We start from the raw sequence: 26,042 nt of genomic DNA, 5'->3' as shown, positions 1-26,042 counted from the left end.
ATATGACCCATAACAACAATTAAAACAATCATGGGAAATTTTTGATTTTTTGAAAGCTTAGGGAGGAGGTAATGCAAAAATTCGATTTTTAGTATTGCACTGTAAATCACTTAAATCCTTCTTTGCAGGGCCTCACTACCAGAACTCAATGACTGCTTGGCACACAGGCTGTTGGGTTCCAGCAGCTGGCTGGGAGTTGGATGATAATCTGTCTCCTGGTAGCACCCTCAGCCTTGCTGTCTCTGTGCTATGCTGTGCCACCAGAGGAAGATGGAGGACAAGTTTCTTGGTGGATCTTGTCTGGGCTCTCCTGCTTGTCTGCAAGCTTTCCAGGGTACTGCATGCTGCTCCAAAGATGGATTGGCTCTGTTGCAGGTATTGTGTGTGTGTGTGTGTGTGTGTGTGTGTGTATTTGTACACATCAAGTTATCAAACTAGATGGCCTAAAACTATTACAGCTCCACGAAGTCCTCGGCAAAGGTTAGCATAATCTCTTGCCTCTCTTCCAATCGTGACCTGGCTTAATGGCTTTGGGTGTGACCATATAACCTCTAGCACTTTGTAAAAGGGAGTTCTTGCATCTCAACAAAGCAGCATTGGCAGTCAGTCAGAGAAATGTAGTAACTTTACTTCTTTTCCCCTTTCTGTCCTGAAAATAGTGGGTCTTTCCTGTTCTTTATGTGTATTTCATCATTCACTCTTACTTGCATGTATTTAATACACACATTTTTCCAAAACAGCAGGATGGCAAGATCTGGTCCAAATGCTAGCAGGGATGGCTCTGCAGGATCGTGGCTGGACTGACGTGACCTGCAGGTTTAATGCTGCTCTGGAGGACTGAAGTGCTACAGTATTCTGTGCCAGGACAAGTCCTGCTTCATTGATTGTTTTTGGAAAAGCACAGTAAATGTATTTTACGGTTTTTTATGAAGTTTTAGAAAAGAGGTTGCACATTTTTTAATTTATGAGGGTAATGAAAGATCAAGAAGCATATTATGATTATGGTTTGAAATTACCAAAGCTGGTTTTTTTTTCCTGTCTTGACTATTCCTTGACCCAATCTAAAACTTCTTTCCTGCACAGAAGTGTCCCACACGCTTTCCTCCCAAAAGAGATCCACCCTGATCATTGTGCTTCAGTAAAGTTACAGGTCTGATTCAGTGAGAAAGGAATTGCTGTACAGATGTCTCTATAGATATAATGAAAATGTTTTTCTTCTCTTCCTTTTCCTACTTATTCTCCATAGCCTATCTCAGGAAAAGCATGAGGAATCTTCCAGAGAGCGCAGCTGGGTGCTGGAGCTGGTAAGTAACTGTTGGGCGGTGTAGAAATGATACAGTGGCCCTGCATCTATGCTAAAGGGTAATAAAGTTGTGTGTAAGGCAGGAAATCATAGACCAAATATTGGCAACCACATCCTATGTAGATTTTGCCGAGATTGGCTTTGATTGCCAACTGGTGGCCAGAAGCTGTCTCTGATTCAGTTCTTCCCTAAGGCCACCCACCTGGTGGCTCAGAGGCACTGGAACACCCAGACTGGTTGTAGCCACAGCAATGCTCTAGCCAAAGGTTAAGTGAGCATCTCCTGCCAACACAGAATGGGCTTATTCCTTCTTATTGGTAGATTTGCATTAGGTGAGAAATTAGGAATGCTCTGTGTACTGCGGTACTAAAGAGTTGGATGTATTCATTTACCTCCTTCTTCTGGAGGAGTGCAGGTATCGGGGTTTGCCAGTAGTTTGTGAAAATCTGTTGTGAGGGTGGGTAGGAGGAAGTGTTTCCAAACCATCCCTCTGGGGACTTCTGCTAACAGACTCATCAACTCACTGCAGTAAATTGGCCAAGGACCTTGTTGGGAGGTGGAATTTGAGGTGGTTGTGGATGTGGCTGGGGCTGCCCTACTTAACAAAAATACAGCTGCAGGTACAAGCTCTAGAGAGTCCCATGAAAGCTGGTGTTTGCTACTCATGGCCTTTAGGTACTCTGGTGAAACTGAGCTTCCTGGGGTATCTGAGTGATTTTCTGATCATCTGGAGCAAGGAGGAGGTGGTAGGGGAATGATCTCTCTATAGTGTGGGATCTATCATGCTGCGTATGTAGCAAAGTATCTGGACTGAGAAGGAGAACCAGGTAAGAGTTAAGAGGCAGGAAAACTTGCTTTTTGGCTCTCAGGCTGACAGAAGACTTTCCTTTCTAAGTCTCAAGAATTCCAGTGCTGTGGCAATTGTTGCCTGAAGATAGCTCAAAGGAGGGCAAGCCTTGAGGTGGTAGTCTTAATCTATCCTGGCTATTCAAGAAATAATGTTCCTAAAGGTCTGATGGGAGAAGAGGGTGCTTTTTGACCTTTCTCTGCTTGGCTTTGATTTCAGACTTTCCCTCACTTGTTTGTATAACATTGGAGCAAACTTTGATAACTTAAATTGCTGGTCTGGCGCTCAAACAACTGGCAAAAATGGGCAGGAAAGAAAGTGCAGTTCTTCTGCTTTCCCCTGGCTGGTGACCACTCCTTCCCCTTATCACTGACGCCGTTGGTAGCTCAGATTGCCCTTGTTCTTGTAACAAAGATTGCTGGGTAGGAGGAGAATTGAGCAGCAAAAGGCAGACAAGACCTCAGCTTTGCAGGAGCATGTATTAAAGCTCAGTCTAGACTAAGGGGTGAGCACAGCCTGCATAGAAAACCTTCTCCACAAAAGACTACACAGATCTTAGCAATATGCATCCCTGTGCTTCCCTCACCATTTCCAGACTGCAGTCTGTGACTGGTGGAGTTGGTTCCTGCTCATGAGAGGCTTTTGCTCAGCTCCATCACCAACCTCATCCTTGGCAGTGACTGAGAAGAGCTGGAGGGGAGGAGGAGGAACAGAATGGTGATGTGGGTACCAGTCATCATCTATGGAAAGATACCCTACTGGGTGTCCTAGGACCTGTGTGAAATCCTTGTGTGGTAGCTGAGGGACTTGATCTAGTTCACTCTGAGATCACTATAGTACTTAAATCCACTTCATTGCAACAGCGCACATTGACAGGTACTGCTGGTGCCTGAACTCATCCTGTATGTCTTGACTAAGTCAGTAGCTTGCATGTGGTGTTTTTTTCCTCTTGTGAGTAGCAAGATTTACAGATGATCATTCAGATGATCATAGAATGGTTCAGATCCTTGCATGTTTGTCCTCGTGTTTCTCAGAGTGCAATCTACAAAAATCAATTTAATTGCTTTTGTGCGTGCAAAGGCCGAGTTCAAGACCTGGCTTTTCACAGTCAAGCAGAAAGGGTAAAATGTTTATTGGTTCACAGTAGACACCTATCCTTTTTCTTTGTATTGGAACCTAAGCTGAATTACCCAGACTGCTTCAATTTGCAGAACCGGACCTGAAATATCCAGAGTCCAGGCTTTCCCTCTGAATTTTGCCATACTAGTTTCTGGGAAAAGCTATCAGAAAGCAGAATACAAAGTAAAACACAGGAGAGGAGAGGTGTTCACCACCTGCCAGTTTTTAAACAGGCATCCACCTGCTGAGAAGGTCTAGTACAGTTCAGAGGGATTCTTGCTGTGTCACAGTGATTTTCCTATCTCTACTTCAAACCACCCTCTGCAGTCTTTTTCAGAGAAGGGAGAATGTGCTACTGTGCTCCACAGAAGCTACTTATAGCAATGTTCATGGTGCTGGAGAGCTGTCAGCTTTGCTAAGTGGTGAGGCAGGGGGGAAGCAGAGACTCGAGATAAGAATAGTAAGTGAAATCTTAAATTTGACAGGCCTGTCAAGGAGGAAATTACAGCTTGGAGGAGGAAAAGTGGTTGTGTTTTGAATTTTCTGTAGTAAATATAAAGTCTGGGGGTTTTGGCGGTGAGGAGGCAGTTCCACCAGGAATGTGTAAAGCTTTGTTTTGGACATGCCTGCCACAGCTGTTTTTCATTATAAGAGAGCAAGAGAAGGACTTGGTGACAAGGAAACCTTGTATACTATGGTAGAGCTGGTGCAGAAGATGCCAGAAGGCAGGCGGAGATGAGTGTGGAGGGAGCCTGGAGGATGCTGGAAATCTCTTAAACAGTCCAGGTGGCACCTGAATGAATTTGGCATAAGGTTACCCTTTCTTCCCCATCTCCACTGAAACAACAAGTTGCTGACCTTACCTGGCAGTAACTGTGTGCAGTGCAGTTCCCAGCTGTGCCAGGGGCCAGGCACTTGTTTTTTCTTGGGCTGTGTTTAAGAATGTGATGCTTGCTTTTTAAATTTTATTCTAAATTTTGCTCCCAGGCCAGCTTGAACTTGTACTGTGGAAGAAGTGCTAGTATTTATGGCTGCTCTTCTGGGTTTCTGTCAAGATTTCTGCCAGAGGGAGTGGAGGGTAAAAGGGGAGGTGAGGGATGTGCAGAAGAGCTCTGTGAATCCAATCTAGAAAAGTGCCAGCACACAGGCACGCACCATCACCTGCTGTTCTCAAGAGGCAGAAGGGTGAAATAATGTGCCCAGGGCCAGGTGACAAGCTGCAGTCAAAGCATGAGCAGTGCAGCACGTCTCAGCCGCTCCTGTTGGACTCTGCACTGCTCTGGATAAGCTGTCCTACTCATTCTGGGCTCCTCCATGTGGAGCATCAGCTTCTTTTTCTGCAGGATGTGTTCCTGCAAACTGAATGCAATTTCCAATGAAAATAGAAGAGAGATACACCTTCATCCTTTTCTTTCCCACAAGGCTTCTGAGAAGGTTTGGTGCTGTACCAGTAATACCAGTGATGAGTTTGGTGAAGGGAGGGTCTGTGACACCAGAAATGAGAGTACTGCAGTCACAGGATATTCTGGCCTCACTTTTGAGGCAAACTCTCAGTGCATTGTCCTAGTGTTGGAACAAAGCTGTCCAGCAGGACTGACAGAGACATTCTCTAATGGTGTGCTGTGCTGTGCAGTTTCCCCTGGATGGCACCTCTTGGATAGGCTCCTGGACAGCTGCTTCACTGGATTTCACTAGTGACCCAGATGTGAGCCATCCTCACCTCAGCAGGCCTAGGCTGCTTAGGCTGTTGGAAGGACCTTCCCCAGGGGAAAAGGGTACACTTCCCTGTGCATGAGTTAGTGGAGTGGGATCAGCTATCCTGATGTTATGAACCCAAAACAGCAGGGCTTGCGTTTCTCCAGTGTGACCCCTAGGCCCAATCTGTCCATACTTAGTGCACTCAGATGTTTAAGATATTCAAGCCCTTTATTTTGATGCTTCTCTGACTGCCAGTCCAATTTAAATACCTGTTCTCAAGAAGTGAATGCTGAAGCACTTATGAACATTGCTTGTTCAACAAGCCACTCTTAGCTCGTGGTTTGTAAGAGATTTAGCATGTAGCTGCCTGGGCAGATGTCAGAATGAATCTGCTCTCCTATGGATCTTTTACAGTTGGAGCCTTCAATGCTTAAGAGAGAAGATCTGATTTGAAAAATTACCTAGACATGGGAGTCCAGTAAATGGTCTTGACCTGTAGAGATTCTCTAGTGTCTAAGAAGAGTTTAGGTCCTGCATCTCCCTTCTTCTTTATGGGAATACTAGGCATCTATTTCTATGAACTCATGCAAATCTGGTATCTCTGAGCTCTCACTTCTTCTGTCAAGAATGACAAGCAGTTTTAAACTATTTCAGGAGGAAAAAGAAAATTATGGGTAGCAGACAGGCACAGGTAGAGCCCTGCTATGTAAATCGAACATACAGTTCTGGTTCTGAGCCCTTATGGCCATTTAAGAAGGCCATGATGGTCCTGGAATTGTTTGTAATAAGCTATCAGGATGTTTCACTTTTCCTAATTGTCCTCCTAGTTAGACAGAGGGGGTGAATGACTTTTGCCACTTCTTGAGGTGAAACTCTTAGCAGTGACAATATCCCAGCATACAGGGATATCATGTTATTGATGAGCTCGGACTTGAATACAAAGCTGTTTGCTCCCACCTCTTCCAGAATGGATTGTGCCCACAAAGTTTCTCTCTGCCCAAATCCTTTTGGGTGCTTTCTTACTGTTACAGAGCAAATAAAGGAGAGTTCCTAGTGCAGACATCAGGGAAATAAGGTCAGAGCCAAAAGCTGTTCTGCTCCCTGTGGACACACACGCTGGTGTGATAAAGGGGAGCAGGGTAGCCAATGGCTAAGCCAGGGCAGTGCCAGAAAATCAGCCTGATCTTCTACCAAGGGTCTGGTGTTGGATTCTTATGGTGCTATCACGGTGCCAAGAGCCTGGGTCAGGGGAGTCATGGAGCCAAAGTAAATATTTTAGCAAAGGCTGATGAGAAGAGACTGCCTCTCTAACATCATGGGTTTCTCAGAAATTTGACTGCTAAGACCTTTAGCTTTTTTCGTTTCTGTCATAACAAAAAAGTCTGCTCAGGTGACCACCTCCTTTCCTGTCTCTTTTCCCCCATCCCTCCTCTTTCAACTTTTTTTTTCCTCCTCGGTCCCAAATCACCATTATTAATCACTTTTAAGGGCTGAAAATAAAGGTGAGAAATTGGAACAAGTATTCTACTTCTCACATTCAGATTCAGTTTGGGCTGGAGCACAAGGTATGCAACGGGCTTTGTGTCCTTGCTCTTGGCAAAGACAGTGCAGAGAAGATGTGCCAGCCATGGTGGCAGAGGAGAAGGTGGTGATAAAGCACTGCTCAGTTGAGCCTGGGTGTTGCTTCTCTAGATCTCTCTTCCTTTAGCTCCACAAACAGTCGGCGATACTTGTGAAGAAGGGTAGGTCTGGCTTCTGCTTCCCAGTCAGCTGAAATGCTACAGGATGTGGCTTCTCGTTTTTTTCCTCTCTAGTCCTCTGGAAACAAAACCTTCATGTTCCAAATACAGCCACTTCAGAGGGGAGGTACAGGCAGATTTCCCCATACTTGCCTCTCTGTTTTCCCCCTTTGACCCAGCAGCACTGCACTGAGTTCTTTCCACAGCTTCTTGCTTAAGTTAACTGCTACAGATTTACCTATCACGTGCCTTCTTTTCATTTCAAATTATTCACAGACTAAGAAGTACCTTTTAGTTCAAACCCCAGGAGTCCTCATATTTTATAGTAAGCAGACACATGGTAATATTTCAGCTTGCAGTTTTTAGAGGTCTGGAAATAAACATTTGGCTTTTCTCAGTGCCAAGCTACTTAATAACCTGTTACAGCCTACACCTACTAATGCTCTCAGACACAAAGGTGTTGCCTCTTTATAGATGCTTTTTTCCCTGGCATGCCTTTTTGAGGTTGATTTTTTTTTTTTTTTCAGTCTTGGCAGATAAAGTGCAAGCTCTTTTTTTGCAAGTAGCCACTTTAAACTTTCCACTTCAGCTTGTTATTGCCCAATTGCTAAGAATCTTATTTCCTGTTGTGTTTTCTCTTTATTTCCATTTGGTTTTGGGTAGTTCCTGAGTTATGGTGTCTTCTCACAATAACAGCAGATGTCAGCATGGTTTGTCTTGTGGCATAGATTGTATAGAGCAAACCAGTATTGCCCACTGTGCCCATTCCTGTGAGCTGGCAGTGCATCATGAAATTCCTTTAGTGCATAAAAGGTAAAGACAGACTGATTTTCATGTGAAGAACTGATGGAACCACTGTGTGACTGTTAGTTAGTGGACTTTACTGGTGGAATTGAGTGTGTTTCAGAGATTGCAGCAAGATTAATTCCCACCCTTTTATAGGTGGGAAAACCAAAGCACATGTAAAAGTTATTCTGCATATCAGGTGCTGAACTGAGAATACAACCAGAATTTGTCTTCAGCCTCTCAGACCTGTGGCTTCTCCCTTCCCTGTGTGGAGAGGGTTTATGCACAAGCGTGATTGAAAATGCCAAAAAACTATGCCTTGACTAGGTTATTTCATGGCAGCTAATGTTGACATCTGTTGATTTTTTTCCAAGGCTCACACAGAAAATGGAGAGAAAATAGAAAGGACTGGAATGTGTTTACAAAGTTATAGCAGTGATGATGAATCAGGGCAACACAAGTAGAAATCTTTCTGAAGGGGGCAGAATGCTTAAGAGTTGCTCTGACGGGAGACTGTGATGAATTGTTCAAGAGGTTGCATGAAAAGGCAGAGGGTAGGAGATCTGTCATAGAAAAAGAAGAAATGCTGGGGAGATCCGTGGATCATGGGGAACCCTATGATATGTCCCAGCTTCAGGACAGAAATGACTCTCTACCATCAGTCTGAGAAGTGTTTGTCATACTTGACTTCCTAAAACCTCTGGCAGAGCTGATTTCTCAATCTCCTTTAGTTTCTATTCCAGCAATCCATAACACTGTAATGTTATTCCATATATATACCCCAGACCCCCATCTTGCTGTGATTTGATGCCTGTACTTGAGCTATTTACCAAGGGCATGGAGGGTAGGTTATTCTTTTCCTCTTTACAGCAGCTAATACTGTTCTCACCTCTCCTCTCTGTCCTCCTTCCTTTAGGCTACCAATGCTGATGAACGTTGTGGCTACTAATGCAATTTTTATAATGAATATCCCAGTTGCTCTGTAGCATTTTCATCCAGACCATATTTTTCCTAGCTGTTTTTTGCCAAGGTCACATGAAACACTGTTGAAACCCTCAGCAGTCAGTGTATGTGGTTTTATGTGCTTGTCTGATCTCTCTATGAGGTCTTTGTCATAGAAAGAAATACACTTCATTGGATGTGTTTGTGACAGATGTTGGTGGGAATTTACCTACCTCCCAAAAACTGGGTAGAGGCTCCCACGTGGTTTGTTAGTTTTGTTTTCTCACAGAGTTGAAGTTTAATGAAGCAAGCCATAATTCTGCCTCCTCCCTTCCCCCTTTTCTAAGATGGACATTGTCTTTACAACTCTTCTGGAAGCATCCTAGTTCTGCACAAGCTGTCAGATACCACTTCTGATGGCTCTGAGGGTTGTTCTAAATTCCTCTGGATTAATTTCATCCAACTAAAAACTATACATCTTATCTATTTTTTTCTTTATGAATTCTAACCTGAAGTTATCCCCGATATTACTGGTATTAATTTTGTTGACTGCTTGATCTGTAGTGTTTTTTTAATAGACACTGAAGCAAAAAAATGCATTAAACACTTCCTTGCTTAGTGATTTTTAATAGGAACTCTCAATGTCTCTTAATAGATCTGTTCATCACTTGTTTTCCTTTTATGAATATTGTACAAATGCAAGCTTTAACATGGTTTTTTCTCTGTTAGTTGTATGTTACTTTCTGCCATGGCCTCTCTGATTTTCATCTCTATATATCTGTACCATCATTGCTTGTAATTTGTATCTCTTTTTCCAGAATCTACATGCTTCCCTCTCTGTGGGAGAGGTTGCTGAAGAACCATAAGATTTAGTCTCTTTCTCCATGCCATTTCTGCATGAGGACAGTTTGCGAGTTAGGTATGCTTCGTTTAAGGATTGGAGGTGCCTATGAACTTTTTTCCTCATTGGATCTGAATTCTGTTCATTTCATTCTGTGTTCAACAACTTATTTTGCTCTTCTCCCTTTTCCTTCTCCTGAGACTCTGAGACTTTATAGTTTTCTCCTTCTCTATCAGTTTCCTTCCCTGCTTTTCTGTTTCAGTGCATTTCACTACTGTCAGCATCAAATACTCCTCTGAGTGATTTCAGAGACTTTGCATCTACAGTATTTCTTCTTGCATATGGCTGAACAACCTGTGGAGCAGCCTGTGCTCTTGTCTCAGCTCATTCCTTGCTTCCCCTGATTACTACAGGTAACCACTGTCATGTTTCAGTTTGGCTTAAGTTTCATAATTTGGTTTCTAAATTGTTTTCTTATGGCCTGAATTTACCCCAACCATCTCTGCCCTCTCCGTCAGATCTTACTCCAATTTGCCAGCCACACTGAGGAGTTAAAATGCTTGTTTTACAAAATCCCTCAGGGAAGACAGCAGCAAAGAAAAGTCAGAAATGCTGGATGTGTGTGTGGTGGAGGGTTGTGAAAATCAGTACAGCAAAGTTAACTTCAAGGCTAGCCTGTTTATGAAGTGAAGTCACTATACTGAAGATAGAGCTGATAGAATTTTCTTGTAAAGACCCCATTTTGCTCTTGAGTGAAGAGAATGAAGACATTAACTCAGTCACATCCTCCTTGGCAGCAGAGTGTTCTGCTGCACTGGCTGAAACCATTGTTTTCATCTCATAGAAGTCCAACAAGTAATGAAACCTTAATCCTTCTGTTTCCTAAGCAGAACATCATGTGTTCTCTATTTTAATTGGATTGAGGCCATGCTGATACTTCATTAGTACAACTATGAGCCTTACATAAATTCTTGTGTGTGAGTTCTGATCTCCTGGATGGTGTTTCAGCTTCATGTTCCTGTGCCTGTGCGTGCTTGCTGTATTACTCTGTCAAAACTCCTATCTAATATGTATTTGTGTTGTGCAAATATTGTATTTTTGATGTGTACTTTTATTATCAGACAAAGATGGGTGGAGGAAAACTGTGAAGTCCAGAAATGCCCAGTATCTGATCATAGAATTATTTGGATTGGAAGGGACAATTTAAAGATCATATAGTCCAATATGATCTTTGAGCAGGTGCATCTTCATCTACATCAGTTTGCTCCAAGCCCTTGCAGGATTTGTTCTGCGATCTTCCCAGGCACAGAGGTAAGGCTGGCAGGTCAGTAGTTCACAGGATCTCCCTTTCTACCCTTTGTTAAGAGAGGTGCAATGTTTCCCTTTTTCACCTGGGACTTCACCTGACTGCCATGACTTTTCAAATATCATGGAGAGTGGCTTGGCAACTACATGAACCAAATCCCTCATGACTTTGGTAGGCATCTTGTCCCATAGACTTATATATGTTTCAGGTGGTTCCTCAGCTGGTCTCAAACCTGATCTTCTCTTCCAGTGGGAGGGACTTTGCTCACTCAGTCCCTGCCCTGCCTCACTCAAGGGATGTGGGAAGAGTGAAGAGACAAAAAATGGACTACCTTGTCTGTTGTTCCCAGTTTGCTGGGCATATTTATCAGAAGTAGTACATTTTTTTACATTCTTTTCTGACAGATATACCTATAGAAGACCGTCTTAGTATTCTTAACATCCCTTGCCAAGTTCAGCTCCAGCCACACCTTGGCCTTCCTGACCCCATCTCTACACATACAAAGAATATCCCTATATTCTTCCCAGGATACCTCTCCTTGATTCCACTGCCTATGCATTTCCTTCTTGCCCTTTTATTGTGACCAGCAGGTCTTGACTCATCCATGGTGGTCTCTTGCCATCCTTTCCTGATTTCTCATGCGTGGGGATTGAGAATTCTTGTGCTCTGTGGAAAGTGAGATCCTTGAAGATCTGCCAGCTCTGCTCTGCTCCCTTGTCCCTGAGGGTGGTTTCCAGGGGGTCTTATTGACTTGAACTTAGGAAGCAAAACTTAGGAATTTTGCTTCCCTAAAATTCAGTGGCCTGACTTTACTCAGCCTGACCCATATTCCCCAGGATTATCAACTCCAGCAATGCAGGATCACTGCAGCCCAGGTTGACTTCAATCTTGATGTCACCAATTAGTTCACTTGTGCTGGGGAGTGACAGGTCTGGTATCACATCTCCTTTGGCAGGGATGTCTATTACCTGACTGAAGAATTTGCCCTCAATGCATTCCAGGAGTTTCCTGCATCACCCACAGCTTGCTCTGCTACTTTTGCAGGATGTTGAAGCAGGATGATAGCCCTAATCATGACTTTAAGCTTCTCTTCTGAATGCTATAGGTTTGTAAGGTGCAAACTATGTGAAGAACTAAACAGATGCAGAAAATCCAGCCCCAAAACCAGTTTACAAGAATTAATGGTTAGAGGACAGAGAAGCTCACAGAAATAGTGGTGTTGTGTTTGCTTATCACTGTGGATACAGTTCAACATGTTCAGTTCCCCCATGCTGTTTACAATATAAATTCAACAGCCACCTGCTGGCACATGAGAGTTTGAAAGTCAAATTAACTCTGAAGCGAGAACAGGTTTTGTAGTTCTGTGTGACCGAAAGTTTGTTAGTTTTATAATTAATATTGGACTGTCAGTAAAAGAAAATGAATATTCTTTAAATAGTGTTGGCAGACCAATAGGAGCTCAGGTTTTGCCTCACTAGACTCCTAACTTACCTTGAATTAGGACTCTTCCAGGAGTAGCAGCAATCCTTATTATAGCTGGATACTGCCCATTGCAGTGAGTCCCTCACCACTGTCCAGAGTTCCCTCGAGCTGCTGACACAGCTCTGATTCGGTTCAATGTGCTTTGTCCAACAGGGATGAGAGACGAAAAACTAATAATTTAAAAATAAAAACCCGTGAAAAGTAGCGTAATGGCGAAACTCGCTCTGTGTTCCACATCGAGAAGTGCTACAAGCACTCGCTCTGAAATCGTAGGTGCCAGCTCGGCTCTGCGAGGCTGCGCTTCCAGGAGCGCCGCTCCCCGAGGCTGCCATCTGCAGGCTCTCCAGCTCCGCGCCGGCCCTTCAGGAACACGTCACGCTGCGGCACGACCGCGGAAAGAACTTCATTTGGCTGTACACGCAGAGTTTCAGCCGTCTGATTTGCCACACAGCAAGCTCAGGATAGGCAATGTGCACTCGCAGCCCAGAAAGCCAAATCCTGGGCTGCATCCTGAGCAGCGTGAGCAGCAGGGCGGTGGAGGGGATTCTGCCTCTCTGCTCTGCTCTGCTCTTGTGAGACCTCACCTGCAGTGCTGCATCCAGCTCGGGGGTCCCAGAACAGATAGGACATCAACCTGTCGGAGCGAGTCCAGAGGAGGATCACCAAGTTGATCAGAGGGATGGAGCGCCTTTCCTATGAGGAAAGGCTGGGAGAATTGGGGTTTTTCAGCCTGGAGACGAGAAGGCTCTGCAGTGACCTAATTCTGGCCTTCCAGTACTGGAGGGGAGCCTACAGGAAAGAGGGAGAGGGACTTTTTATGAGAGCATGTAGTGACAGGACAAGGGGCAATGGCTCCAAACTAAAAGAGAGTAGGTTTAGATTAGATATTAGGAAAAAAATTTACTGTGAGGGTGGTGAGGCCCTGGAACAGATTGCCCAGAGAAGCTGTGGATGCCCCATCCCTGTCAGTGTTCAAGGCCAGGCTGGACGGGGCTCTGAGCAACCTGATCTAGTGGAAGGTGTCCCTGCCTGTGGCAGGGGGTTGGTACTAATTGATTTTTAAGTTCTCTTCCAACCGACACCATATTATGATTCTATATACCTTTATTCTTTACAAAGTGCAGACCAGGTACTGTTCAAGAGAATGTTAAATGCAATTAATTTTTGTGTGTATTGACATCTAGAAACACATAAATCTTGTAGGAAACTTTATCAGGGCTTTTTTTCCCCCCTAGTTACACTAGTCTGCAACTTTCCCACACAGGTCACTTTCCTTTTTTTTCCCTCCCTTAACTTCTACTTTGTTTGGCAGCCACCAGGAGCATGCAGTGTAATCCCAGCAAGAGCTGCTCCCAGCATTCTCAGTGAGTAGACGGCAGGTAGAATTGATGTAACTGCATTCAGGGCTGGTTTCAACATCCACCATTTTAATATCTAAATAGTCATGGCACTGAGCCATATCATAAGGGCATATTTCCATCTTGCTGGGACAGAGCAAGTCTTGCCTGGCATCTTAACCACCCACAAAAATTATTCAGATGGTAACTAGTCAAGCATGGCTTTACCCCTGCTTATAACATTTTTTGTGTTTCAAAAAATGAAAGAGCAGCTTTCAAAAGCAAAAGAAACATCTAATGCTGAAAATGTCAAAAAACCTACCTCTGTCTGTGACCTTGTCAGTGATGTATTTAGGGGGGCACATAACCACCAGGTTGTTCTGATACTCTTTCTTCATCTTCCAATTCTAGTTGGTTGATGCTTTTAATGGTGGAAGTGAGCTTTGTCGCTGAAAGTATGAATGAATATGACAGTCATGTATTCATGTCATGTACTACTATTTTACATGTGTGTACCAACAGCAGTTGGTTGGGGTGTAAAGTGAGGCAGAACCTGGCAGATGTATGAGTACAAATTGTGTTCATTCTTCCTTCAAAACAACCGCTTGTTGCTCTCTTCAGTACCCAGACACCTGTGCAGTGCAGAGATGTTTGGAGCAGTGCAAGGGCATGTAAACATGCTACCCTAAATCATGTCAGTTTTCCATGGCCCATTCAGCATCTGTTCTTATATCCTCAGGGCAGTTCTGTCTGGTGAATACTGCATTTGGAGAAGGCTCCTCATGCTACCCTTCTCCCTGTGCTGTGGTGAGGCTCCACCTGGGGTACTGCATCCAGCTCTGCGGTCCCAGGCACAGGAAAGGGTGTCAGACTCGCTGGAGTGACTCCAGAGGAGGGCTGCAAAGATTATTAAAGGGCTGAAGCACCTCTGCTGTGAGGAAAGGCTGAGAGAATTGGGGTTGTTCAGCCTGGAGAATAGAAGACTGGGGAGACCTTGTTACAGCCTTTTGATATTAAAGGGATCTTCTAAGAGGGATGGGGCCAGACTGTTTACCAGGACCTGCTGCAATAGGACAAGGGGTAATGGTTTTAAACTAACAGAGGATAGATTCAGACTAGATATGTGTCCTGGTTTCAGCTGGCATAGAGTTCATTTTTGTCCTAGTAGCTGGTACAGTGCTGTGCTTTGGACTTAGTATGAGAACAGTGTGATGCCACTGGTATTTTAGTTGCTGCTAAACAGTGTGACTTTAACTCAAGGACTTGCTGGTTTTCTATGCTCTGCCAGTGAGGAGGTACACAAGAAGGGAGGGAGTATGGCAAGGACAGCTGATCCAAACTGGCCAGAGGGATGTTTTGTATCATAAAATGTCAGGCTCAGTATAGAAACTGGGGGCAGTTGGCTTGGAGCCACTAGTCACTGCTGGAGGATGGGCTGGGCATTGGTCAGCAGGTGGTGAGCAGTTGTATTGTGCATCACCTGTGTTTCTTGGGGTTTACTCCTCTCTCTCCTTTTAATTGATATTTTTACTGTTGTTATTGTTATTATCATTGTTATTATTACAATATTTTGTTTTAATTCAATTATTAAACTCTTCTTATTTCAATCCATAAGTTTTATTTGTTCTTTGATTCTCCTTCCCACGGCGTGGTGGAAGGGAGGGAGCAAGCAACTGCGTGGTACTTAGTTGTGGGCTGGGGTTAAACCACCACAATATAAGGAAGAAATGTTTTACATTGAGAGTAATAAAACATTGGAACAGGTTGCCCAGGGAAGTGGTGGATGCCCAGTCCCTGGAAACGTTCAAGGTCAGGTTGGATGGGGCCCTGAGCAACCTGGTCTAGTTGAAGCTATCCCTGCTCATTGCAGGGGTATCAGATGAGATGATTTTTAAAAGATCCCTTCCAACCCAAATGATTCATATAGGGATTTTTTTAGTGTTTCTTCAATATTTATCTCTGTGATGACTTCTTTAATTTTTGCTATTGCTTTTGCTACAGAAATATTGATGTTGATTGTAATAAAAGATGGTCCTTCACAACTTTGCCTTTACAGGGCAGAGAAGAGGACTCCTACTTTGAGACACTGAAGATGGTCATCTTTTCCCTCCCCTGCAAATGAATTTCCATGCCCCTTCACAATATTTCCTCTTTTTGATACAGAACTTTGATGACTGATGGTTAATTTTGCAAGCAGCTTTGCAAACGTAGCTCTCATGGATGTTTTAAAGAAAAACTTTAGCTCATACAGTGCAGGGAAATGTGGTGACTGCTGTTCTGGTAGCTGTAGCAGGGAGTGTAGTTGTAACCAGAAAAGCATTCAGAGTCCAAGAATCACCACTAAAAAAACCCACTGAACTATTTTTATGTTTTCAGAACTTTTTATGGTGACATGTTTCTCAAGCAGTGTCAGCCCCTCTGTTCCTGACATTGCTAGCCAGCAGGAGGCTTTGGGAACAGGCTCTTTACACTCACTGTCTCACTTAAATGTTGTTTCAAATGAGCTAGCAGTGGGACATCTGTCAGACTTTTTTTAATATTCGTTTTCCTCTCACAAACCTATGTGAGCCATCTCTCTCCTTAAACTCATTTCTGCCAGGGAGCCTCTGTCCTGCAGCACTCTGATCCCTCAGCTTGCAGTGTCTCCTGATTTCGTGTATTTGAGTTCCTGGCATGTGTGTCCCATTTATCCCTCTTGGAGCAGAAATTGTTGGCAGATGGGCCATGGGCATTGCGGGAAATCTCAAGCACTGGCAAATGCTGAAAGATTGCCATTCTCTGTCTTGGTCTCTTTCTGTGGTCCCGGAAGGTGATCTGCAGCACTGTCTTCCCTTGAAATATGCCATAACTATTTGACAAAACAATTTTTTTTTGTGATTTCCCAGTCCTGTTTGTGAGTCCATAACCAGCCTCGCTGGGGTCACCGCTCTGGAAATGCTGGGGCTGCAATTTCAGGTGTGGCACTGGAGCCCTCTCTATGCAGGAGAGTTCTCTAGCTTATATGTAATACGATGTAAGATAATCATGTGCCTAATGCTCTCCAGTTATACCTATAATGCACCTGTGCTCTTTCACATGGCTGCCTGAAAAGAGTAGTTTCCTTCAATATTTAACCTTACACTGAGCATCCTAAGTTTTCAAGCTTTTTCAATCCTTAAAGATTTCCCAATAGGCATAAAGAGTTCTGTATGGAGATTTTAAATGCACTAAAGTTTGACTTCCTTTTCATTGTTTCTTTTAGGACTGCCTTAAAAGGACCTTACAAACCACAGGCTGAAAGAGCATTGATTTTAATGTGTCTGCATGGCAGACTGTGGTGGTTTAACTGTTCAGTTCATGTCAGAGTTGATCTGGGAAGGAGCAGAAGGAAGGGGAAGAAAACTGCCACACAAAGTTGGGCTGCTGAGATGTTTTGGGTAATAATTAGTTTGAAAAAAATTAGGCTGTTATCCTTGTGCAATACTGGGGAAAAGCTGCATGATATAAACAAAGGTATTACTTTTCTTACTGTCATTTTCTTTATGGATAAGAAGGTGGTGATGATGACACTTTCCCACCCTTTCAGGCAGCTTAATGAGTGGCAGTGCAGTGATTTAGGTTTAAATATTAAGTATTATTTGGCACCTAAAACCCCACCTTTTTCAAAGCAACACCTAAGTGCCCCATGCAGCCTCAAAACTAAACCCACCCCTTACCAAGATTTCTTCAGATTTCTGCTCAGGAGGGATAATCTTAAATATGGATGAATGTGTATATATGTTTTTCTCAGTGTGTCTATTTTTTTGAGGAGATGAGGGAACTTGTATCCAGATAATACTTTCTGCTGTAATTTCTGACTTGTTCTAGATTACCTGTAAATGTTTTCTCTTCTGATAGAGGGTGATAAAGGATAGAGGTCCCTACACATAATTAGGTGGGCACTGCTTTCTAGATGGAAGCTGGGAGCAAAAGGGTGAAGAAGTGTTTGAGACATGGGTAGAGGAAAATTATTTTGTCATATGGCCTTAGAAGAAGGAAAATGTTTTGATGGTGTCTTTGTTTTTTACTGATCATGTTACCTTTCCTTTGCAAAGCACCAAAGAGCAGCCTCAGTATTCTGGTCTAGTGACTTCATCTTGACTGAACTGCACTGCCCCAGAGGAATAAAGATATGTGTCTTGGTACTGATATTCACCATGAAATAAACCTGGGTGTCAGTTGTAAAACAGTAAATTCACTTTAGGGCCTTCTGCAGTTGTCATGAAATGCTAGCTCCACAGGAGCTGAGACAGCTCTGGCAGCTGGGAAAGAAGGATACTGTCAACTAGGGTGGGAAGGAGAAATCCAGGAGGAGTAAACGTGTAGAAACATCTGGAGCATTTCAGTCAAACCAAGTTTCCCAGCTATGGCAGAATGGCTACATTATCCTGGAGGACATCTCTGGGTGCTCAGACACAGCTCTTTGTTTTCCCTGCTATATCTCTGCATGTCCCTCCTTTCTCCATCTGGGATGGCAATGGAAGAATGCAGGAACTGATCTGCTTTTACACCTTGGCAGGGGATTGGGCCCCCAGTCTGGATTTCCTCCCTTTCCTGCTTCCTACAATTAGGCTCCAAACTTGCTGCAGTTTACGTCAAACTATAAACAGAAATTATGAAAGTTAGGCAAATTATTCCCTCTGCTCTTTTATTGTAGGAAGAGAAACTGAGGAGATGTTAGACTGTGATGTGCTCAGAATTAAACAAGAAATATTAGATGAAATGGGGTATTGGCTTTTTTTTTTTGCATTCTTGGGCACTGCGAGATGGAGCAGTATGAAAAGAGATCCCTCTTTCTTCAGTTAAAAGGAAGGATAGAACTATGCTTTCGCTATCCTGGTAAGTGTTTTTTTGTTTATTTTCACATTGTTTTTTACTTTCTTGCAAAAATACATACATCAGACTTTCAGCAATGTCACGGCTTTGCCTCCCCTAGTTTTGCTGGAGGACTTTTTGCAGGGCTGGAAAAAAGGTGGAAGGCAGTTTTCTCAGCTCATGACTTCAGACTTGCACAGCTTTAACTCCCTCCAAATTCCCCTTACAAGATATTAACTGAGTTTAAGATGGCATCTTCTGGCTTGGAGAAAGACTGTGTTCGTGGCTGCTACTGCATCTGCCAGTGCTTTAGATGAATGTCTTTAATGTTTTCTTAGCAGAGGTGTCATGGTCAAAGCCCCAAAGGTGTGTCCTGGTAAGATTCTCTTCCCTAGTTGCCTGCCTCCATGGTCTGATCTCCTCATTTTGTTTTAGCCTGAGTTGGCCCATTACCCAATCTGCTAATTGCTCACGTGCTGCTATCTCTCTCTTTTGGTATAAACTGCTGCCATTCCTAACTTGACCATGCAGTTTGACAGGGTCAGATAGGGGGATAAGCAACTCTTGGATGGAGCAAGGATAGCAGCAGGCATATCCCAGTATGGGACCTTAGGACCCAAGTTACCAAGTGCTGGGAGCACCTGCAAACTGGAAGAGAAGTTGCTGCTGCCCTCCAGCAGCCTGTGGGCAGACTCACCCCCTCCACATGGCTTGGTGCTGGCATTGGAGTGAGGGACAAGTCATCTCAGCAGCTGATTCCTGATCCTGTTCGGGCGAGGGGCAGGAAGGGCAGGGAAGCCAATTTGCCCTGGTGCCATGGAGGGCATCACAGGACAGCCCGGCTCTCCCTGCAGGCACACGAGCCAGTTTTGTATATGGCCCCCAAGCTGATTGGGGTTTGGGATGGCATACATACACCACTGTTCCCCACTGCCTGCTGCAAGTACAACTGCTTCATGTGCCCTTTCTCTGCCTCTAATTAACCCCAGCTACTGTGATGCCAGGACTGCTGGGTAATTTCCATGATGCAGGAGGTCAGACCCATCAAAAGTAAAGTCCAATCACTGTCTTCAACAGAGAAATCTTTCTTCCAGTTATTTATCTGGTGTTGGGCAATTTCTTTAAGCAGATGCAAAACAAACCCCTTATTCGGTTGGTGTTCACAGAAAGTTTTTGCATTAATGATTTACAGCAGCCTAGATTTTGGTTCCAATTTATTACAGGTCTATCACCAAAGACCAGCTTCTGCTTTTCCTGCCTTCAAGAAGTTGAGATTTTTCCAGGTTTTAAATGCTGCCTAAAATGAGCCCTCTTTAAAATAAATGTTATCTGTATGTTAAACCAGAAGCGAGAGAGAGAACAAAATCTTTCTCCCTTTTGGGTGATCTTTAATGTCACACTATAAGCCTTTTGTAACTCCTTGAATTTTTAAACTGCTTTCTGAGCTAACTTGAATATCGCTGACTTTAGAAACAAACCAAATCAAAACACTTGGCCTTTTCCCTTGCAGGGGACGTTGGCAATGGAGTAACCAACAGGACCTAAACCAACCCTTGAATATTTGATCCTGGTATTTGAGTTGTACAGGGGTTCATGGGGCACCAAGAAGAAATCTCAGCTGCTGCTGTAGCATCTACAGCAAGGCAGATAAATTAGTACATGGCACGGGGAAACCTGGAAGTCACTCAACTCTGAAATGTAACAAAACTATTAAATATAACATCCATTTGCTAAGTGCTCGCTTGTGATTTATGGCTACTGCTCTGAGACTTGCAAAAATCGCTTAAAGGGGATGCCAGGTGGACCCTTGTGATTTCCACCTCTATACAACGCCATCTAGCAATCCTTCTTCTTAGTACCAAATCAGTGACAGCACAAGGGAAAATAGACACTTAAATGAAAATTCTTGACTTATGCCGTTTGTTTTTATCCCTGTGAGGGATGCGGGGGGCAGTATCTGGCCTGTGAAAGGTGCGGGATGTTCCAGTGTGAGCCGGGTGCTGCTCAGCCCTCTGTACCCGGCCCCGGCACTACACAAGCCCCATATCACTGGGCAGTTTCTGCCTCTTTCCTGGTGGTAATGTGTTTACGGGAGCAGGTGGCATGTTTAACACGGAGGGGGGAAGGCAACAAAAGACTGTTGTTGAATGCATTTTCTTTGAAAACTGGTGTTCTGTAGAAGAGTGACTTAATAAAATGTTTGTTTTGGTGGGAGGAGAAAGGCAAACCCGACCTCCAGTCGGGAAGAAAACAACCACCCTTTCTCCTGGAGACAGAAAAAGGGGCGGGCGTCCCCGCTCTTAACTTCCAAATTCACCACCGAAACGTTGCTTTTTGAACACGCAGCGAGCCATCTTCTCCAGCCTTCCCGGCTGGTTCTGGAGTAATCGCTCCTGAAGGAACGAGTTAACAAGATAAAGAAGAAAGCCCCGGAGCCCCACCCCCTCCCCGCGCGGCCAGGTGTTCCCACGCGTGGGACGCGCCGCGGCGGGACGGTGCGCCCCCGCCCGCTCCCGGGATGCGGTGCGAGCCGGGATCCTCCATCCCAGCCCCCTCCCTGGCGGCGGCGTGAGGAGGAGGAGGAGGGTCGGCTCCAGCGCCTCCCCCCTTCCCCGCCTCCCTCCTCGCCGAGCGCAGCGCCCCGAGCATGGAGCCTGCCTGAGACGCTCGGTGCGCTCCGGCAGCTGCTGCGGCGGCACAACATGGAGGCGGCGGCGGCCCCGCCGCTCCCGCTGCTGCTGCTGCTGCGGCTCCTCGCCGCCTCGGTGCTGCGCTGCGAGCCGGGCTCGGCCGGGGGTAAGCTCGCCGGAGCGTCGCGGGGCCCGGGCGGACGGGGAGGCGAGCGCCGCTGTCCCTTTTGTTGTCGGACTTGGGCAAACTTTCCCCTCGCTCCGCCGGGAGTGCGGCGGGGAGGGGCGGGAGCGGGGCCAGGCTCCCGCGGAGGGAGAGGACGCGCACATGGACGAGACGGGGCGGGAGAAGGACGGGAGGCTGCCTGCGTCGGTTCCCCCCCCCCCCCCCAACTATTGCTCCTCGCCCCTCTTTTCTGCAAAAAGGGTGCGCAGGAAAAGGAGGCCTCTCCTCCCTGTTCCCTCGGGACATATCCCGCTGGGGGGACGAGGTTGGAGGGGCGAGGAGGCTTTCCCTCAGGGGTGGCTCAGGTAAATGCGCACAGTTGCAAAAGAGAGACAAAAGTCGCCCGCCCCCCTCGACGCCCCCCGCTCCCGTCCTTCCGAGGTCCCGGGCAGGGATTTCTGTGGAGTTTGGAGGGGTCGGTGTCGGGTGTCGCTCAAACTCTTGGCCGGGCCGGGGAGGGGGTGGGGGGAAGGCGAGTTTGGTGTGTGTCCCCTGTGTTTTCCCCCCTCGCCCCAGCTCCGATGTGAGGCTGTAGGTGGGCGGCGGGGGTGGCGCTGCGGCGGAGGGCCCGGCGGGAGGCGGCGGGCGGGGGTCCGGCCCGGCCGGGGCGCGGGGGTCCGGCCGCCCCAGCCCCGCGGGCGATGCCCGAGCTGCAGCCCGGGTGCCCCGTCCCGGGCACGGAGCCTGCCCTCCTCTTTCCCTTGGCCATCCCGTTTTTAAGTGAGTGTGGTAATCCTTTTAAATCGCAAATAAACGGATGCGGTGCTCTGCCTGCAGCATCCGTGGGGAGCGGGCCGGTGTCCGTTCCTCCTCCGTTTCTCCTGCGTGCGGCTTCTCTCCCGACTTTGTCTCGCCCAAGACGGGGAGTTCGGGCTGCATGTGCAAGACTTCTGTCTTTTTGCTGCTGCATGTGGTCTGCCTGAATACATCAAGCCGGTGCTTGAGCAAGCCGAAGCCTAGTTGTTGCGATTTCCTAGGTAGTTTAGAAAACTCGGCAGTGTGGCCAAGGCTGTCAGAACATCACCTCAGGGCCTCTTTTTATTAGGCCACCCACCTTTTCAAACCTTCTGCAATTATTAGAACTGCCATTTAGAGCAAGAGAACCGACCATTTTCTGCTGGCATCATCATTCTATATTTTTAGTTGGAGCTCTGTGTGGGTGTGTATTATGTATTGCTTATTCTGTCTGCATTGTATCAAAAAGATACCCTTCATATCTCAGGGTCCACCTTCTCCATACACCTTGCCACAATCTTTTAAAAATGTTTCTGAAAACCGGAAATGTGGTTCATTCATTTCTGAACATTTATGTTTGTGTAAAGATGTTCATATTCCTGCTTGACTGAATGAAGCTAATGTAGCTTTGAGGGGGGGGGAAGGGGGGAATCAACTTCTAGGAGTCCTAAACGAAGGCTCCTTAAAGGATTCCCTTACATTAACTTAGCAGGCTATAATGGAAAGGGATATTTTCAAAAAGGGACAACTTTGCATTTGGAATTCTTAGGAAAGTAAGAGTTCATGACAAAACTAAGGAATAAGTTCTAACTTGGAGTTTGGTTTTCATTCACCTCGTTTGAGAGACAGTGATTCTTTTTATATATTGTATGTTTGGTATGAATAGTTGCCTTCCTTAATGTGCGTGGAAGAACTCTGCTACAGGTGTACCATTTTTAATAATTAGTTAAGGAGTCTTGGTTACAGATCTTAATAGCATTGCCTTTGTTCCGCCTCCTCAGTAGGAAGGTTTTGTGGTGTTGATCTGGACAGTACTTTTAATGACAGTTCATCTGTCCTTTTTGAAGGAGCATGGATGTACTATGAGAGGCTCTCCATGGATTTAGTTCCCTTTCCAAGAATCCCTACTCTGTAAGGAGATGCCTGACTTTTAGCTATTAAAAGTATTTTGATGTGCTTATCTTACAAATATGTAAATGCATCTCTGCACGATTGGGGATCTGCTGGAGCTTCTGCAGTACTAAAGCTTCACTGAGGTTTGGCATGTTATAATAGATCTTGAATACTTTGGCTGTGAAATAATTTTGCTGTAGAGCTAAGTTCTTGCTCTGTATGTGGTGGTGTCAGGAGTGGTTTTATTTATGTGGCCTGAAATAATGATAAACCTGTTTTAGATATGGCTTGTACTTGACTCTCATTTCACTGTGAAAAGACAAAATAATCATTGCATTTGGTGTTTCCTCAAAGGGGGGAATCTCTTGCTCATGCGAAGTACTCAATGTTTTTTCATTTTCATGAAAATATTGTAAGTTTTGGATTCTTAATAATACACAGTGGGTATTTCATGTGGGGGCCTTAAAACATTCAAGTAAGTTGAGATAATTCTTGCTTAAGAACTATCTCAAGCAAGAATTATTTTTACTTAAACTTGCGAATGCTTGCTTAACTGTGTCTTGTCATGCGCTTGAATGTTTCCCAAAATTGTGAGATTGTATCTTAGTTTTCTTTAATGTAACAGCTATTTGCCTGATACTAATGAACACAGGATACAGAAAGGGGAAGAGAGAAGCCTGACACAAGCAAGTGTGATGGTTACAAATCTTTGAAACTAGGGATGCAGCATGAAACAAAAAATGCATTAGAGCACAACCCTAAAGTGGCTTTTAATCCATACTGTTTTCCTGAGATAACCTAAAGCTAGTGAAACCTGTCGCTGTGGTTATATGAAGAATGTAGCAGGAAAAAAATCACTTACTAATTTTATGACAGGGAAATGTGCTGTGTAGGAGTCTTCAAGCACATTTCAGTGCCATTTCAGTCAGTCTGTCATTGATTTAGGGGGCTGTTTTCCTAGTAACTACTGCTAGCATGATGTGAGGGTCTGTCACAAATTATGGTCATAAATCCTCTTGAAATAGTGAGGAAATACTGAAAGTTCAGCTTGACTCTGAAGTTTAAGTTGATACTTTGAAAGCACTGAGTCTTCTCTCTCCAGGGAAAGTTAAATGGGTTTAACTGTCTTAAGCTATGGTATGTGAACTAATTTGTTACTATTTCATTTTAAATGAAATTATTTAAATTTATTTTAAAGTACACAGAGATGCTTTAAAATCACTCATACTGTAGATGTCTGAAATACGTGGATCAGCATGATACACAAAGTCAGTAGTTTAGAAGAACGTGAATGCATCTCATTGTTACCCCAGCGTAAGTTCCACCATTGCCTCTTGCTGCTTTAGCTTAAGAATTTTTTTTTCAGTTGTTTATAATGTAGTTGTTAATAAAGCAGGCCATGGGTTTTGTTCCAGCTGTGAATTTTCTCGGCCCTGCATGTTTCTTGAATAAGGCAAGACAAGGTAACTTTTTAGCAAACAGAGATTGTTTCTGGGAACGTGTTATCCTTTAGTGTTAGGGTAAGATTTGGCAGCGTAACAAGAAACAAAGGTTACAAAACCTCTCCTGGAATACAGACACACCAGACTTACTATATAAGAGAGTCTACTGTAACTGTGCTTCTAGTTAAAAATTAACCAGTAGTGTACATTTCAAAGCAATTCTCTCTCTTTTTGTCAAAGCAGAAATAAATTTCACTTGGTGAATTTCAATTGGTGGTGCTCAGAAGCAGCTATAATGACAAGGCTTAGTTTCATGTTAGATCAGTATTTTTTGTGAACTTACTGTATTGTACCAAAGCAGCCTACCATCTGGAGACTGAGGACAATAACTACGTTTAAATTCCTTCTTAGAAGGAAGAGAAATAAAGTTACATACAATACCTTCTTTCTAAGAAATCATCTCATTTTTTTCCTTACATGTTTAACACAAGGGCTATTAAACATTCAAAGTGTTTGGCTTTTGTAAGTTCAGAATTTCTCTTGGGAGTTGATGTGACTAAAAAAAACACAATACAGCTCTGAGAACACTTGAAAGAAATTATTATATAATATTTTCTGCTCAAGGCCTTTGTGGAGAGCTCAAATAGGTACCAACCTGAGCTTTGGGGGAAGAATGACAGTAGAACAATTATCCCCCCAAGTTTGTGGCACAGGCAAGCAACAATGCAGCTCTACTATGCACAGTGGAAAACAGCATTTTCCTTAGATTTTGAGTCATGTGAATTGTTCTTCTTTTTTTCCTATTCTTTCTGACAGGGCATGTCCAACAGCACTGCAAGTGCGCTTAGGGCAGGAGCAAATAATTAAGATGATGGCTACGGATGCTGGCTAGCCAAACCCATGTGCTGTTTGGACACTGAGGCCTTCCTGAAGAAGGTAAAGATGTGCCATCTCCTAGTAGCTCACATCTGGGGCTACTAAACTGGAAAAAGTACTTCTGGAGAGTCCTACTGCTGCTAAGTTAGGCTATGGAAAAGCTTATGATAGAGTCAAAGGATATTTTTAGCAATTCTTGAGATTTTGTGTGATGAAACAGTTGTGGTGAGAGCAGGAAAGAAAATGGGAACTATGTCCCACAAAGTATTGTTCAGTGCAGTTGTTTGTTAGGAGCTTATGGGCCAACAATTCTTCTGGTTTCTTCTCTCTCAGAAAAATCGGAATGTGGAACTTAGCAGTGTTTCATCTTTGTGGTTTCTGTTTACTAAAGATTGAAAATACCTGTTAAGCCACACAGTTCGACTGAGAAGCTCCAAAGAGTGTAAGTAATGGCTGATGGGCTGGTAAGGGTGTTGAGGGTCTATGTAATAAACAGGATTTTTAATTTAGCTGTTCTTTCCTTTATTCTTGCTTGACTCATGCTCTGCCTGCCAGCACAGACAGATGTCAGGTGTCATTTTGTATTGATGTTAAATCCATGGGCGACTTTTGCAAGGATGCCAATAAATTGACACATGCTTGATTTAAATTGGTGTGTTTGCTCTAGATGATAAAAGTGTAAAAGCAATTGAAACTGCCTTTAAACCAAAAACTTAAGTTGTGGTGTGTTAGATTAACTTAATGGAAACAGCCTACTGGGAAAAGAGATTTCTTGACTGTAAATCAG

The 26,042-nt window shown here is 44.4% G+C and overlaps 1 protein-coding gene across 1 annotated transcript in view; it reads left to right on the top strand.

Moving 5' to 3' along the window:
- The first annotated feature begins 20,764 nt into the window (after nucleotides 1-20,764).
- LRP5 (LDL receptor related protein 5) overlaps nucleotides 20,765-26,042 on the top strand; it is a 135,688-nt gene continuing 130,410 nt past the window's right edge. The window contains exon 1 of the mRNA XM_039552259.1: nucleotides 20,765-21,029. Within this exon, the coding sequence (XP_039408193.1) occupies nucleotides 20,936-21,029 (94 nt within the window). The 5' untranslated portion in view covers nucleotides 20,765-20,935. The remainder of the gene's footprint in view (nucleotides 21,030-26,042) is intronic.

Source organism: Corvus cornix, chromosome 5, assembly GCF_000738735.6.
Source record: "Corvus cornix cornix isolate S_Up_H32 chromosome 5, ASM73873v5, whole genome shotgun sequence".
Lineage (NCBI taxonomy): Eukaryota > Metazoa > Chordata > Aves > Passeriformes > Corvidae > Corvus > Corvus cornix.
The sequence above is the reverse complement of the archived record's forward strand: the minus strand, read 5'-3'. Positions and strand labels throughout refer to the sequence as shown.